The sequence below is a fragment of the Lepidochelys olivacea genome, assembly GCF_965140295.1.
Source record: "Lepidochelys olivacea isolate rLepOli2 genome assembly, chromosome: 23".
Classification (NCBI taxonomy): domain Eukaryota; kingdom Metazoa; phylum Chordata; order Testudines; family Cheloniidae; genus Lepidochelys; species Lepidochelys olivacea.
In genome coordinates, this window is record NC_140433.1 from 3,932,585 (window position 1) to 3,948,638 (window position 16,054).

Genomic DNA, 16,054 nt, shown 5'->3' on the forward strand with positions numbered 1-16,054 from the left:
TTCAGACACGCTGGCCACACTCCCAGTTCCTGCTGATGTCCACTGGGGCTGTGGGTACTTGGCACCTCTGATAGGTCTTTGGATTCATAAGGAATTGGGGAAGGGGAGAATAGGATGGACAATGTCCTAATACCATTATATGAAGCAACCCTGCAGCCTTGTCTGGATCCTGTACCACTCCCAAAGGAGAGCACAGAACTCATGTGGGTTCAGAGAGGGCCACTGGGAATGATCAGGGGCCTGGAAAAGCTCCTACAAAGGGAGATTGAAAAAGACCCAGGATTGTTCCTGTAGAAAGGAGCTGCGAAGAGGAGACATGATAAATCTCTATCCCGCGGGGCCTGGGAGAGAGAGAACGGAAATCCGGAACCTCTGCACCCTCATCTCATCCCACAAGGACAAGGAGACAGGTGCTGAAATTGAAAAAGTGGGGGGATTCAAAACCAGGAACGGGAAATGGCTTTTTCACACAAGGTGCATTAGCCTGTGGAAATCCCGGCCACTGGAAGGTGCAGAGGCCAAGAATGTAAGAGTCAAAAAAGGGATGAATCGTTTCTGTGGATAACAAGAATAGTCAGGGTCCTAATAGTTGATGCTGGGGCCCCCCGCAGCCAACAAGAACATGAGAACGGCCAGACTGGGTCAGCCCAATGGTCCGTCGGGCTCAGTATCCTGTCTTCTGACAGGGGAGGTTCCTCCTTTCCCTGCAGCATGGGCTGCAGATTTCCCAGGCTGGCCTCATCTAATTAATTCCCTGCCATTGATAGCACCTGGCTCTCTCCTGGTCTCTGCCTAAAGTCATTGGGCTCGATAAAGGGGGATGCAGGTGAAATGGAGGAGAGCTCAGCAGGAGGCCAGACTAGGTGAGCTAAGGGTCCCCCGGCCTTAGGCTCTCTGAGATGCTAGCACCAGTCTTTGCAGAGAGATCCAGCCTCCTGCCCCAGGATTTCAGCCCCTTTCTAACTCGGTCAGCTTGATTATCCCACAGCTGCCATGGCGGGGGTCTTACGCCTTTCTTACGCCTGTTGCTCGCCGGGGAGGCCTGATACCCTGCCAGATGGGCCTCTTCTCTGATCCAGCCTGGCCATTCCAGCTCAGGGTGTCACCAGTTGGGTGCCCCATAACCCGAGCACCCAGCTTTCAGCCTCTGCCTCTCTTCCCACCTGGCCCGGGGGCCCCAGGAGGTTGCTCCGCCGCCCAAGCAGGCCTGCCAAAGGGCCAGGCCAGTGGCACAGACCCGTGGGCCCTGGGGCAGAGGCATCTCCTGCCAGTGAGGTGCTCTGCCGCCCTGCCCAGTAGGTACCAACCCAGGGGAGGGTCAGGCGTGGGGCTGGAGGAAAGTCCCAGAACCCAGGAGCCGGAGAGGCGGCAGGGGCCCCGGGCCAGCCCGGCTGCTGGGGGTGGGCTCCGCCCCAGTCGCTCGCTCGCTCCGCTGGGGGGGGGGTTGCCCCTGCCGGTGGGAAGGGGAGGGGGAGCGAAGGGGGCGGGTGCAGCCGGGCCAGGCAACCCGACACCAGGCAGGGCTGGGGTTTAAAAGAGCCGGAGGCGGCAGGCGGCCGCTTCGTTCTCCGTGCGCTCCGCTCTGCCTTCCCCGCAGCCTCGGCGGGCTCCTCCAGCGTCCCTCCGCCGGCTCTGGGCTCCGCCGGGCGGGCACCCGCGACCCCCACCTCCCGCGGCCTGCTCCGGCGCGCACCGAGCCCTGCCCAGGGCGCACCGGCTCCCGGCGCGCTCCCCCTTGGACTAAGCTGCTGCTTCAGGGATTCGCCCCCCAGGGCCACCCGCCTCCTCGCCCCATGGCGACCCTGCTCCTCGCCGGCTTCCTGGCCCTGCTCTGCGCACAGCTGGTGAGTGACTCCGGGCGCAGGGGGATCTCCCCAAGGGGGCAGCCGCGCAGGGCAGGGGCGGGCGGGATCTCCCCAAGGGGGCAGCCGCGCAGGGCAGGGGCGGGCGGGATCTCCCCAAGGGGGCAGCCGCGCAGGGCAGGGGCAGTATGGGGGGGGGAGCGCGGGATCTCTCCAAGGGGGCAGCCGCGCAGGGCAGGGGCGGGCGGGATTTCCCCAAGGGGGCAGCCGGGCAGGGGCAGTATGGGGGGGGGGAGCGCGGGATCTCCCCAAGGGGGCAGCCGCGCAGGGCAGGGGCAGTATGGGGGAGGAGCGCGGGATCTCCCCAAGGGGGCAGCCGCGCAGGGCAGGGGCAGTATGGGGGGGGGCGGGATCTCTCCAAGGGGGGCTGCGCGCAGGAGCACAAGGAGTGGGGACCTGAACAGTTCGAAGGGGGGGAGGGGGCTGTGCACGCCATGGGGTGGGGGTGACGACCGTGATCTCTCCAAGGGGTTTGCACCGGGGGGCGGGGGCGGTGACCGCTCCAAGGGGGGCTGCGCGCTGGGCAGGAGGTGGGGAGTTGAGTGTGTGGCTGGGGGCCGTCGCGGGCGGGGGAGGAATCGGGACCTTTCTCCGAGAGCTCACTGTCCTGCCGGGCGCGGACACAGGGACCTCTCCAAGGGGGGGGGGGCTGCGCGCTGGGGCGGGGACCCGGGACCTCTCCAAGGGGGGAGGGGGGCGGCTGCGCGCTGGGGCGGGGACCCGGGACCTCTCCAAGGAGGGGGGGGCGGCTGCGCGCTGGGGCGGGGACCCGGGACCTCTCCAAGGGGGGGGGCGGTCGGCTGCGCGCTGGGGCGGGGACCCGGGACCTCTCCAAGGAAGGGGGGGGCGGCTGCGCGCTGGGGCGGGGACCCGGGACCTCTCCAAGGAGGGGGGGGGGCGGCTGCGCGCTGGGGCGGGGACCCGGGACCTCTCCAAGGAGGGGGGGGGGGCGGCTGCGCGCTGGGGCGGGGAACCGGGATCTCTCCGGGGGGGCGCGCTTATGGGGGGGACTTCTCAGTGGGGGGTGAGCGCTTTGCAGTGCCCCGCGCTCCTGGCAGAGCTGGGGGCTCGGGACCTCGCCACCAGCCCCGCGCTCTGACCTGGGGGGATCGGGGAGGGGTCAGGTGACTCGGGCTCACCCCGGGGGTCCCCGCTCGCAGGGAGGGCTGGCAGGACCCCAGAAGGGTTCAGGCACTGTGGAGGGTCTGGGGAAAAGGGGGGTCCCTCTTTCGGGGAGGCCCGGGGCGGGGGCTGTATCCTGGGACGTGTGAGGGGGCAGCGGCGGGGGGGGGGGGTTGCCCAGGGGCCACCCCTCTCTGGCGGGGAGGGGGGACCCTTGTCGCGGGGTGGGGAGTTCATGAAGGGAACATCGGGGGGAGGGGGCGGTTCCAGGCTGCGGGGGGGAGATAAACCATGCCTTGGGGGCAGTGGGGGTACAGGACCCAGAGGGCTGGGTGTCCCGCGGGGGTTGCATAGTCCAGGCGGCAGTGCTCCTGGGGGAGGGGGGGGTTACATGGTTCCCAGGACACTTTTGCCCTGGGGGGGGGCAGTGGCAGGGTTGGAGTGGGGGGAGTTTGGCCCTGGGGAAAAGGTGGAAATTTCTCTGGAGAGGGGAGATGAGCCCTGGGCTGTGAGAGGCAACTTGTGGGGGGGGGAAGGGGGGGGGCAAGGTCTCTGCCCTGGGAGGCAAAGGCTGTGAGTTGGGGAGGGGGAGCTGCAAACTATGGAGGGGAGGCCAGGGGGCTTGGAGATGCCATGGGGGGATTTCGCCCCATGGAGGGACAAGGGTCTTGGGGGCACAGTCTCTGAGCTGGGAGGATCTCTGGGTGGATGGGACAGTGGGCTGTGGGGGACTGTGGGCTGGTGGATCTTTGGGGGAGGGGGCAGTGTGCTCAGGGGGCACGGGCTGGGGGATCTTTGGGGGAGGGGGCAGTGTGCTCAGGGGGCACGGGCTGGGGGATCTTTGGGGGAGCTGTGGGGTGGAGGCTGCATGCCGGAGGGTTGGGCTGCGGGGTGGGGATCCGTGCTGGGAACGCAGGCTGTGGGGTGGGGGGATCTCTGGGGTGGGGAGCAGTGTGCGGGGAGGATCCAGCTGTGGGGTGGGGGGGATCTGCAGGAGGAGACGGGCGGGGTCCCATGCTAACCCCCCCGCCTCTGTCCCGCAGGCCCAGCCGGCTGGGGTGTTTGAGCTTCGGGTGCACTGGTTCCGCATCAGCGCCCCCAGCCTGTGCCCCGGCACCAGGCCCTGCTGCCTTTTCTTCCGCGTCTGCCTCAAGCACGCCCAGGCTGTCGTGTCCCCCGAGCCCCCCTGCACCTTCGGGGCCGCCCTGAGTGACATGGTCCCTGCCGACCGCAACGCTGTGGCCACCAGCGCACCCATCCGCGTGCCCTTCCACTTCAAGTGGCCGGTGAGAGCTGCCCCGCAGTGCCCTCCCCCCAGTAATACACCCCCATTATACACCCCCTACCCCAGGAATACACCTCCATTGTATACCTCTCATCCAGGGCCCTTCCCCATAGTACACCCTGTTATAATCCCCTCCCCCTCATAATTCAGTCCATCAAACATCCCCTCTCCCCAGTTATTCATCCCCATTCAACTCCCACCTCTTCCACCCCCTCCTCACCCGCGGCCAACAAGAACATGAGAACGGCCAGACTGGGTCAGCCCAATGGTCCATCAGGCTCAGTATCCTGTCTTCTGACAGCAGCAAGTGCCAGATGTTTAAAGGGAGTGAACACAACCAGGGCAATCATCGAGTGATCCATCCCCATCGTCCAGTCCCACCTTCTGGCAGTTGGAAGTTCAGGGACCTGGAGCATGGGGTTGCATCCCTGGTCCTTTTGGCCAATAGCCATTGATGGACCTGTCCTCCAGCAACTTACCTAATTTTTTTTTTTTTTAAACTCTCAGACTTCACAACATCCCCTGGCAGGGAGTTCCACAGGTTGACTGTGTGCTGGGTGACGAAGTACTTCCTGTTGTTTGTTTTAAACCTGCTGCCTGTTAGTTTCACTGGGTGACCCCTGTTTCTTGTGTGACATGAAGGGGTGAATAACACTTTCCCTCGTCACTTTCTCCACCCCAGTCATAATGGTATAGCCCTCCGTCATATCCCCCCGCAGGCGTCTCTTTTCCAAGCTGAACCATCCCAGGTTTGAAAATCTCCCCTCGTATGGAAGCTGCTCCATCCCCCTCATCCTTTTTGTTGCCCTTTGCTGACCTGTCCCCATTTCTAATACATCGTTTTTGAGATGGGAGCGACCAGATCTGCACACAGTATTCAGGGTGTGGGCATACCGTGGCTTTATATAGAGGCAAAGTGATATTTTCTGTCGTCTTCTCTATCCCTTTCCTAATGGTTCCTAACAGTCTGTGTTCACTTTTCTCACTGCCACTGCACATTGAGGGGATGATTTTGGAGAACTATCCGCAGTGACTCCAAGGTCTCTCTCTTGAGTGGTGACAGCTAATTTAGACCCCCCTCATTGAATATGCATATTGGGGATCATGCTTTCCAACGTGCATTACTTTGCATTTATCAACATTGAATTTCATCTGCCATTTTGTCACCCAGTTTTGTGTGGTCCCTTTGTAACTCTTCGCAGTCTGCTCTCGACTTAACTGTCTTGAGTAGTTTTGTATCCTCTTTAAATTTTGCCACCTCACTGTTCATCCCTTTTTCCACGTCATTTATGAATATGTTGAACAGCCCTGGTCCCGGCACCGACCCCTGGAGGACACTTCTATTTACATGTCTCCATTCTGAAAACAATTTATTCCTTCTCTTTGTTTCCAGTCTTTTAACCAGTTACAGACCCGGGAGAGGACCTTCCCTCTTATCTTGTGCTTAAGAGCCTTTGGTGAGGGACCTTGTCAAAGGCTTTGTGAAAGTCCAAGTGCATTAGATCCACTGGATCACCTGTGTTCACATACTTACTGACCCCCTCAAAGAATTCAAATAGATTGGTGAGGCATGATTTCCCGTTACAAAAGCTGTGTTAACTCTTCCCCAATGTAGCGTTTTCTTGTGTGTGTCTGATAAATCTGTTCTTTACTCTAGTTTCAACCAATCTACCTGGTACTGAAGTCAGGCTTACAGGCCTGTAATTGCCAGGATCGCCTCTGGAGCCATTTTTTGTTTTTTTAAATCTGTGTCACATTAGCTTCCCTCTGGTTGTCTGGTACAGACTGATTTAAGTGATAGGTTTTCTACCATGGTTAGGAGTTCTGAAGGAACTCAAATGTGAAACGGCAGAACTCTTGGCTGAATACCACCTGGTCCTGGTGACTTATTACCATTTAATTTATCTATTTGTTCCAAAACCTCCTCTATCACCACCTCCATCTGGGACCGTTCCTCAGATTTGTCACCTAACAATAATGGCTCAGGTGTGGGAATCTCCCTCGCATCCTCTGCAGTGAAGACCGATGCACAGAATTAATTTAGTTTCTCTGCAACGGCCTCGTCGTCTTTAAGTGCTCCTTGATCACCTCGATCGTCCGGTGGCCCCAATGACTGTTTATCAGGCTTCCTGCTTCTGATCTACTTAAAAATGTTTGCTGTTTGTTTTTGTGTCCTTAGCTAGTTGCTCTTCAAGTTCTTTCTTGGCCGGCCTGCCTGCCTTATACTTTTACACTTGACTTGCCACAGTTTGTCCCTTTCTATTTTCCTCACTAGAATTTGACTACCAATTTTTAAAGGATGACTTTTTGCCTCCAACCGCCTCTTTTACTCTGCTGTTTAGCTACGGGGGCATTTTTTTGGTCCTCTTGCTTTTTTATTTTATTTGGAGGTATACATTAGGTTTTGAGCCTCTATTGTGGTGTTTTTAAATAGTTTCCATGCAGCTTGCAGGCGTTTCACTCTTGTGACTGTTCCTTTTAATTCCTGTTTAACTCATTTCCTCAATTTTGTGTCGTTCTCCTTTTTTTTGAAGTTAAATGCTACCGTGGCAGATCTTGTTGGTATTTTCCCCTCTACCAGGCTGCTAAATTTAATTACATTGTGGTCACTCTTACCGAGCGGTTCAGCCATATTCACCCTTTGGACCAGATCCTGTGTGCCCCCTGGAACTAAATCAAGAATTGCCTCCTCCCTTGTGAGTTCCAGGGCTAGCTGCTCCAAGAAGCCAATATTAATGGTGTCTAGAAATCTTATCTCTGCATCCCACTCTGAGCTGACATGTACCCAGTCAATATGGGATAGCTGAAGTCCCCCATTATCATTGAGTTTTCTGCCTTTGTAGCCTCTCTAATCTCTGCCACCATCCTGGCCAGGTGATCGGGAGGATGTTCCTACTGCTAGACACTTATTAGTCAAGCCTGGAATTTCTATCCACAGAGTTTCTGAGGTACAGTTTGATTCATTTAAGATTTTTACTTTCTTTGACTTTGGGCTTTCTAGGGCTGATCCCCCACCAGCACCAGCTGCTCGATCCTTCTGATATATTTTGTACCCTGGTATTATTGTCCCATTGACTATCCTCATTCCACCCCGTTTCCATGATGTCTATTATATTAATATCCTCACTTAATACCAGGCACTCTGGTTCACCCCTCTTCGCATTTACACTTCTAGCATTTGTAGATAAGCACTTGTCCATTTTGTCAATATCCGAAACTCGCCTTCATGTGCTATATTTAAACCGGACTCTTTTACCGCTGACTGCACTTCCCTAGCTCCTATCTGTACGTTACCAGATGTAACTTCTTTACTAGGACTTAGCTCCCTTTTAATAGATCCTCCCCTATGAGATGTTTCTGCCCAAACCGGGTGATCCTCCGCACCTGTCGGCTTTCCCCCAGCCCTGAGTGTAAAAACTTCCCTACGACCTTTTACATTGTACATGCCAGCAATCGGGTTCGGTTTTGGTTTGGGTGGAGCCCATCCTTCCTCTCTAGGCGTCTCCTTTCTCGAAAGGTTCCCCAGTTCCCAGTGCTTCATTTGCAATGAAAGAGGCATCAGGACTCAAGGAATTTTTTTACATTCATACCGGATGTGCCAAGCCCAGAGATGCTGGGGCTGTGAACTGCCAAGCCCACAGGTGCCGGGGCTCAGCCCTGGCAAGCCCTGGCACAAGTTAAGCACTGCCAGTTCCTAATAAACCTAAGTCCCTCCTCCCTACACCATAGTCTCATCCATGCCTTGAGACCCTGCAGTCCTGCCTGTCTGTCTGGTCCTGCGTGTGGAACTGGGAGCATTTCAGGGAATGCTACCATGGAGGTCCTGGACTTCAATCTCTTACCTAGCAGCCTAAATTTGGCCTCCAGGACCTCTCTCCTGTCCTTCCCTATGTCACTGGTACCTACATGTATCATGACCACTGGCTCCTCCCCAGCACTACACACAAGTCTGTGTAGATACCTTGAGAGCTCCATAACCTTCACACCTGGCAGGCAATTCACCGTGCGGTTCTCCCAGTCATCACAAACCCAACTATTAAAACAAACAAAGGGAAGTCATTTTTTCATACAATGTACAACCTGTGGAACTCCTTGCCAGGGGATGTTGTGAAGGCCAAGACCATAGCAGGGTTCAGAAAAGAACTAGATAAGTTCATGGGGGATAGGTCCGTCAAGGGCTATGAGCCAGGATGGGCAGGAAAGGTGTCCCTAGCTTCTGTTTGCCAGAAGCTGGGAACGAGCAACAGGGTAACTGATGATGACCTGTTCTGTTCATTCCCTCTGGGGCAGTTGATCTTGGCCATTATCGCAAGACTGGATACTGGGCTAGATGGACCTTTGGTCTGACACAGTATGGCCGTTCTTATGTTACTGTATCCATATTTCTACTGATCGACTCCCCCATCGCTATGACCTGTCTCTTCCTAATAACTGAGGCCCCCCCACAGAGGGGAGGGCCTCAGTGTGAGAGAAGACCATGATATCATAGACTATCAGGGTTGAAAGGGACCTCAGGAGGTCATCTAGTCCAACCCCCTGCTCAAAGCAGGACCAATCCCCAATTTTTGCCCTAGATCCCTAAATGGCCCCCTCAAGGATTGAACTCACAACCCTGGGTTTAGCAGGCCAATGCTCAAACCACTGAGCTATCCCTCCCCCCCCGGAAGGAGGGTCCCAACGATGACGAAGCCTTGGCTGGTATGATTTAGTTGGGGGTTGGTCCTGCTTTGGGCAAGGGATTGAACTAGGTGACCTCCTGAGGTCTCTTCCAACCCTGATCTTCTATGATGGGATTGTTTCCCTCCGCCTCAGCCTGATTATCTCCTTCCCGGAGACTTCTCCCCTCCTCAGCAGCACAGGGGCTGTCAGATGGGGTGGAACCCGCTCTCCTGTGTCCCCAAAAGTCTTCTCTCTGTACCCCTCTGTCTCCCTCAGCTCCTCCGGTCTCCAGAGCCCGCACTCGGTCTCTGAGAGCCAAGAGCTGCTGGCACCGAATGCCCACGTAAGGCCCCCGGCCCACGCGGCAGGTCACGGCACAAGCTGTGTTCAGTGCTATGAACTGGGGAGCCCCCCACTCTGCTCTGATGCCTGCCTGCGGTATTTTTACTCTAGCAGAGATTTTGGGGAGGGGGAGTGTTCTTGGCCAAGCTGGAGCCTGTTTGTTAGGTGTGTCTGCCTCTCATGCTCTCTCACCAAATTCCCCTGGTCGCAGCTCCTCTGGGGAGCTGGGTTGGTGGCTGCCTGAGTTCGCCCCGCCCCCGCCGTCGAGGGTCCCCAGAGGGATCAGGGCTCAAGAGATGGTGGGCCCGAGCCTCGTGACGGAGCCCTCAGCCTAGCCTAGCCAGCTGCTTGGGTCAGCACAATCCGCCCCACCCAACAGACCCCATAATACTCTTTTATTCATACACCCCCTTCCTCCAGCCCCTCCCCCAATAACACACGGCCTTCCCCAGCCCCCTCCCTAATAATACATCCCCATTATCCCCCCCCCATTACTGTATTGCAGTCCCATTATATATCCCTTGGATCCCTCTCCCCCAGCATCACCCCTATAATGTCTCCCCTCGGGACCCTTCCCCCATAATACAGCCCACCCCCTGCAATTCTACAGTGACTCGGAGCCATTCTGGGTTGCTTGGTAAACTGGGCACAAGCCAACAGTGCGTGGGGGTGTGTTTTGTTTTGTTTTTTTGTTTTTTGTTTTTAAACATGCCTAAATGTCAATGGAGACACCTTGGCACTAAGCCTGTTGGCCGTACTGACAGGCTGGGGGGCTCTCGCTCTGGGATTCTGAAAAAGATCCGGAGGTCGTGGTGGATAATCAGCAGAACAGGAGCTCCCCGTGCGACGCCTGGGCCGAAAGGGCTCATGCGATCCTGGGCTGTATAAACAGGGAAATCTCGCATAGGAGCAGAGAGGTTCTTCCCCCTCTGTGTTTGGCCCTGGTGCGACCGCTGCTGGGATCCTGTGTCCGGTTCTGGTGCCCACCATTCAAGGAGGATGTTGATGAATTGGAGGGGGGTCAGAGAAGAGTCACAAGAATGATCAGGGGGTTAGAAAACCTGCTTGGTAGTGAGAGACTTGCGGAGCTCGATCTCTTTAGCTTAACTAAAGAAGATGAGCTGGTGACTGGATCCCAGGCTATCGACACCTGCCCAGGGAACAAATATTTAATCAAGGTCCCTTCAATCTATCAGAGAAAGGCCCAACATAAGCCAACGGCTGGGAGTTGACGCAGGACGCATTCAGACTGAAAGAAGGCGTTCGTTTTTAACAGGGAGGGTAATTAACCACTGGAGCAACTGACCGAGGGGCGCGGTGGATTCTCCAGCACTGGCCGTTTTAAAGTGCCAACAGGATGTTTTGCTAACAGGGAATTATTCCAGGGCAAGTCTCTGGCCCGTGCTGTCCAGGGGGGTCAGATTAGATGATCACAATGGGCCCTTCTGAGTTTATAACTTTATTCCTACGCTGCCCCACCCCTCAAGTTCCCCTCCCCCAGGTAAGACATGCCCAGCGTCCCTCTCCTCCCAACGCCCCCAGTTAGGCGCCCCCAGGGCAGCCTTCTGTTTCTCCCACCCCAGTTCTCCTCCTATTGTGCACCTTCTCCCCCCCCCCCCCATCCATCACACCATCCCATCTCTGTCCCGGGCCTCCCCTCTCCACCCCACCCCCTCACGCGCTCTGCTCTCTCTCCGCTCCAGGGCACCTTTTCCCTCATCATCGAGACGTGGAGAGCCGAAGCGGGCGAGCCGTCCACAGGTGAGAGATACCCCAGCCGCCACCAGGGGGTGCTGCGGGGGTGGGGTGTGTGGGCAGCCCCATCTTTTTGGAGAACTTTGTTTTGGGGGGCCACCCCAGGCTCACACAGAACCCTGACTGATGGGACACCCCCTCTCCCCAGTCCTGCACCTGGTCTCCCGGGTCTGCCCTCCCCACCCCCAATTCACTAGGGCCAGATGATGCCAACGCTGGCCCCTTGGCACATCACATCATAAGCCCCTATGGCTCCCCCCCACATTGTGAGTCTGACTCCCTAAGGGACAGCAGGGACCCCCTCCGCCAGAGAAGCAGGGTGGCAGTGGGGGGTCCCAGTACTTACCTCTGCAACCAGGATGTATCTGCTTGGTGGGGTAGGGGGAGGTGCTGGACCTGATGCACTGTGCCCCTCCTGCCCCAGGCAGAGCTCCCTGCTGGGGTGAGGCTCGCAGGGTGAAGTAATGGGGCTGGCAATAAAAAGCCCACTCAGATTGCTTGAGGCAGCTGTCCCCTCACAGAGCAACAGGTTCAGGCTCTCTGCAGACCCAGACAGTGTCACTGCTTTGGTTACCCCAGACCCCGTTCTTCCCAATCACGAGGGCTAGAGAATTTCTTCTTTGAAGCATGGAGCCGGGGATCTTGCTGGGATCATGTGACTGCTGGAACTGGGACCCACCAGGCCTGTTGTGTGCACATGCCTTAAACCGGCCCCGCAACCCACCCCAACTCCTCCACTCCAGCCAGCTCCTGTGCTCCTCCCTCCTCCAAAGATGTGGAGCTTGAAGCCTTCTGGGATTGTCCCGGGGCAGCCCAGCCCGACACGCCCACTCCTGGGCGGCTCGAGCTCACACGCGGCAGCCCGAACCCCATGTGGGCAGGCCGAACGGGCAGGGTGCAGTGTGCTCGGGCCATGCCCCTGCCTTGTCCCCACATGCACCCCTGGAACAGCCCTACACTGGCACTTGGCCCCCTTACCGCCCATGCCCCCCAGGACGGGCACCCACCAGCCCATCTCTCCCATGCTGCCCATATCTACCAGCATGTCAGCTCCATGCCCCTGGCCTCCCCCGGGATGGGCACCCACTAGCCCTTTGCCCCCGTGTCGACGGGCATCCACCCACATGTCGACCCTGTACCATCCACTTCCCCCAGGGTGGCCCCCACCCTCTTCTGCATCCCTGTGACGCCGGCGTAGAGGGCTGGGGCCTGGATCCAAACTTCCCCTCAGCCTGAGGGTGCCCGGCAGCAGGGTTTGGGATTCGGGCACCAGGCCATGCCATTCCCAGTCACCCCCCATCTCCACCCACTCCCAGCTGAAGTACACAGTAGCGGAGCAAGGCTCAGCCCTAGGGAATTGTGGGATTTCTTTTGGGGGGGGGAAATAGCAAACCTGGGGAGGGAGCAGGCACTTCCCTGGGTGGGATTGAGCAGCTGTAGCCAGGATGCAGGGATGGGGAGGAAATTCCTGGGACATCCCCCACCCCAATTCCCTTACAGCCTTCAGCTCCGGGTCCCTGGCTCCAGGAGGCGGAAGTGGGGACACCGATATCCATGATGGGTACTAGAGCCAGCAGGGGTGAGGGAAAGCAGCTGATGGAGACACTGGGTGCTAGTGATCAGGGGAGGGTTGGGGGGGGGATGGACCATGTCAGCCCCTGGGGGCATGGGGAGAATTCCAGAGGTGGGGGGCAGAGGAGCTGGGTGCTGGGGGTGGGGGGGATCCCAGTGCAGGATGGGGGGCAGAGGAGCTGGGTACTGGAGGGGGGCGGATCCCAGTGCAGGGTGGGGGGCAGAGGAGCCAGGTGCCGGGGGTGGGTGGGGGATGCTAGCGGGGGGTGGGGGCAGAGGATCCTGGTGCCGGGGGGGTGGTGATCCCAGTGAGGGGGTCACACCGCTGGGTGCTGGGGAGAGGAACCATCCCCTGCCCTTCCACACAAACCCTGTTGCTGGGGCTGGAGCATTCGATCCTCTTTGTACCGGATCCTGTAGCAAGGGGAGGATGGGTGGGGGGTCGACTGGGCAGGGGCAGGGTGGGGATGGGTAGTGGGGGGGGGGAGAAGGCTGGTTGGGGGAGGAATGGGTGGTGGTGAGGTCTGGGGGTGGGTAGTTGGCTGGGTGACAGGTGGGAAAGGATGGTGTGTGTGTGTGTGGGGGAGTCTGGCTGGAAGCGGGGTGGGGCTAGGATGGTGCATATGGGGGAGTCCGTCTGGAAGGGGGGAAGAAGGTGGGGGTGGGTTGGCACTGGGTGGGGGTGGCTGGCTGGGGGAGGGGTAGGGCCCCCAGCTGCGGGGTGGCAGGGGCCCAGTGGTCATGCTGTGTGGCTGGAGCAGGCTGGGTGTGAGGAGCCAAGGCGCAGGCGGGGCAAGTGCTGGCTGGTTGGACGCTTTGGGGGGAGGAGCAACCCCCTTAATTCCCCCCCACCCCCTCCCCCGATGCAGGACTCTGAGAGGGAGGGGATGGGGGGATGAGGGGCCAAAGCTGCAGGCTCCAGGACAGGGTGTGTGTGTGTGTGGGGGAGGGGGGCTCTGACTTGGGGGGAGAACTGCTGAGGGGAGGGGGTGGGGAGTGGCAGAATGCTGGGAGTAGGGGGGGGGTCCCAGAGGGATGGAGAGGGGAATATGGGGGGGAAGGGAATGGGGTCCCAGGGTGGAATATGGGGGGGGGGAGGAGAAGGGAATGGGGGTCCCAGGGGATGGGTAGGGGGAATAAAGGGGGGAGGGAATGAGGGTTCTGGTGGGGATGAGGCAGGGAATATGGGGTGCAGGAGGCCATGGGAGTGCAGGGGGAAGGAAGGGGCACTCTAGGGTGGGTTGAATGGGGAGGACAACATGGAGGAAGGGTCTGACGCTCCTGGGGTACCCAGGGCTGTGAGGCACCTCGCCACCACCTGCCCTTAGCATGAGGAACCCCTGTCTGGGCCTGGCGGGGCTCTGCTCCCCAGCTTCCTTGGCTTGGGGAACACAAGCGCTCCCCTCCCAGCTTAGGCAGGCCCTGCTGGCCCTCTGCACGTTACCAGCAGCCCCCCGCACCATGAGCATCCCCCTGGAGCACCCGGCCCCTGCTCCACCTGGCACTCGCCACATTCACAGCCCTGCTGCTCCCAAAGGAACAGCCCAGCCCGGCTTCCCGGATCCACCTCAGCTCCCTGAACCCCCAGGCCTTAGCCACGTTCAGAGGGAATTCAGGTGTATCTCGCAGAGACCAGAGCTTCAAGTAACAGCAGGGAGGTAGAATGATTGGACACAATGAGTTACGTCCACACCAGAACTAGAGCCCAGACTGCAGTTACCAGACACTCACCTCTCTCCAGAGACCAGCTCCCCCCATGTCCTTCCCCCCAGCCTCTAACAGCCAGGCCGGCTGGCACCCTCCATTCCTAAGACAAACCTGTTGGCAGCTTGGTTCCTGGGTGTCTCTCCGCATTCTCCAGGCTTCTTCTTTGATCTTAGTCATAAGCAGGACCCGCCCCCCACCGCGAGGCCGTGCATGCCTGTAGATCTTGTTCTCTCTTGGCGACTTTGTGGTCTCGATTAGCTGGACGCGCCGTGTGCAGAGAGACTCCCGTTGTAAGACACGCAATACACAATGGTCAGTCGGGGCAAGAGAAGCGTCTCCTACCCTGCCTGCCTGCCCGGAACCTGTGTATCACCTGGTGACCTGGTCTAACCTACACACCTTAGAACGTATAGATACATAACTCCTTAAATATCGTCCGTACATACGTCACGGGCTGGGTAGGACGATGTCGTTAGAGACCTCTCATGCCCCACCTTTGCTGCGCTATTATGTAGACCTCAGACCTTGTGGTCCCTGTAAACCCCTCTGCCTCCCTTGGGCCCTTTGCCAATGGCCATCAGGAGGTCCCTGGGCCGCAAGGGGATTCATAGAGTCTAAAGACACAAGGGGCCACTTGGATAATTTCATCGGCTTTCCTGACGAAAGCCGGCCACAGGACTGCCCTGCGTTAATTCCTGGTGGCGCTATAGGGGGAAAAAAGAAACATCCCATCTGGGTTTAAAAATTGTCCGGAACGGAGAATCCACCGTGACTCTGGGTGAGTTGTTCCAAAGGTTGGCTGCCTTCGCTGTTAAAAATGCACGCCTTATCGCCCATCTGGATCTGCCCGGCTTCCATGTCCAACCACTGGGTCCTGTTAGACCTCCCTGCGCTGGACTGAGGTGCCCCTTATCAACGTGTTCCCAGGTAGGTACTGATCACCTAGGATCCAGTCACCCCTGAACCTTCTCTTTGTTCAGTTAAATAGCTTGAGCTCTTTGAATCTCGCACACAAGGCAGGTGTTCTAACCCTCTGATCATTCTCGTGACTCTTCTCCGACCCCTCTCCAATTTACCAACATCCTCCTTGAATTGTGGGCTCCAGAACTGGACGCAAGATTCCAGCAGCGGTCGCACCAAGGCCAACTACAGAGGGGAAATAAACTCTTTGCTCCTGCTTGAGATTCCCCTGTTGATGCATCCCAGGGTCACACTAGCCCTTGTGGCCACAGCGTCATGCTGGGAACTCGTGTTTTGTATCCAGCACAACTCCCAGGTCTTTCTCAGAGTCACAGCTTCCCAGGATGGAGTTCCCCATCATGTAAGTATGCCCTGCATTCTTTGTTCCAAAATAAATCACCTTACGTTTAGCTGTATTAAAACACATTTTGTTTGCTTGCGCCCAGTTTACCAGGTGCTCCAGATTGCTCTGTATTGGTGACCTGTCCTCTACTTTATTTACCACTCCCTCGATCTTCGTCATCTGCAACTTCATCAGTGATAATTTTATGTTTCCTTCCAGGTCATTGTTAAAAATATCCAATAGTGAAGGGCCAAGAACTCATCCCTGCGGGACCCCACTAGAAACAGACCCGCTTGATGACTATTCCCTATTTACAGTTACCTTTTGAGACCTGTCACTTAGCCAGCAATTAATCCATATAATGTGGGCCGTGTTAATTTTGTATCTTTCTAATTTTTAATAAAGATGTTGTGTACTATCCAGTCAAACGCCTTACAGAAATCTAAG

At 57.6% G+C, this 16,054-nt stretch overlaps 1 protein-coding gene across 2 annotated transcripts in view; it reads left to right on the top strand.

The window, feature by feature from the left end:
* Positions 1–1,585: 1,585 nt before the first annotated feature.
* Positions 1,586–16,054, top strand: part of DLL3 (delta like canonical Notch ligand 3) — a 257,656-nt gene continuing 243,187 nt past the window's right edge. The window contains exons 1-3 of one of the 2 annotated variants that reach the window (XM_084612808.1): positions 1,586–1,844; positions 4,028–4,270; positions 10,974–11,031. In XM_084612808.1, coding sequence (XP_084468934.1) covers positions 1,794–1,844; positions 4,028–4,270; positions 10,974–11,031 — 352 coding nt within the window. In that variant the 5' untranslated portion in view covers positions 1,586–1,793. The remainder of the gene's footprint in view (positions 1,845–4,027; positions 4,271–10,973; positions 11,032–16,054) is intronic. The other variant, XM_084612809.1, reaches the window with a different exon arrangement.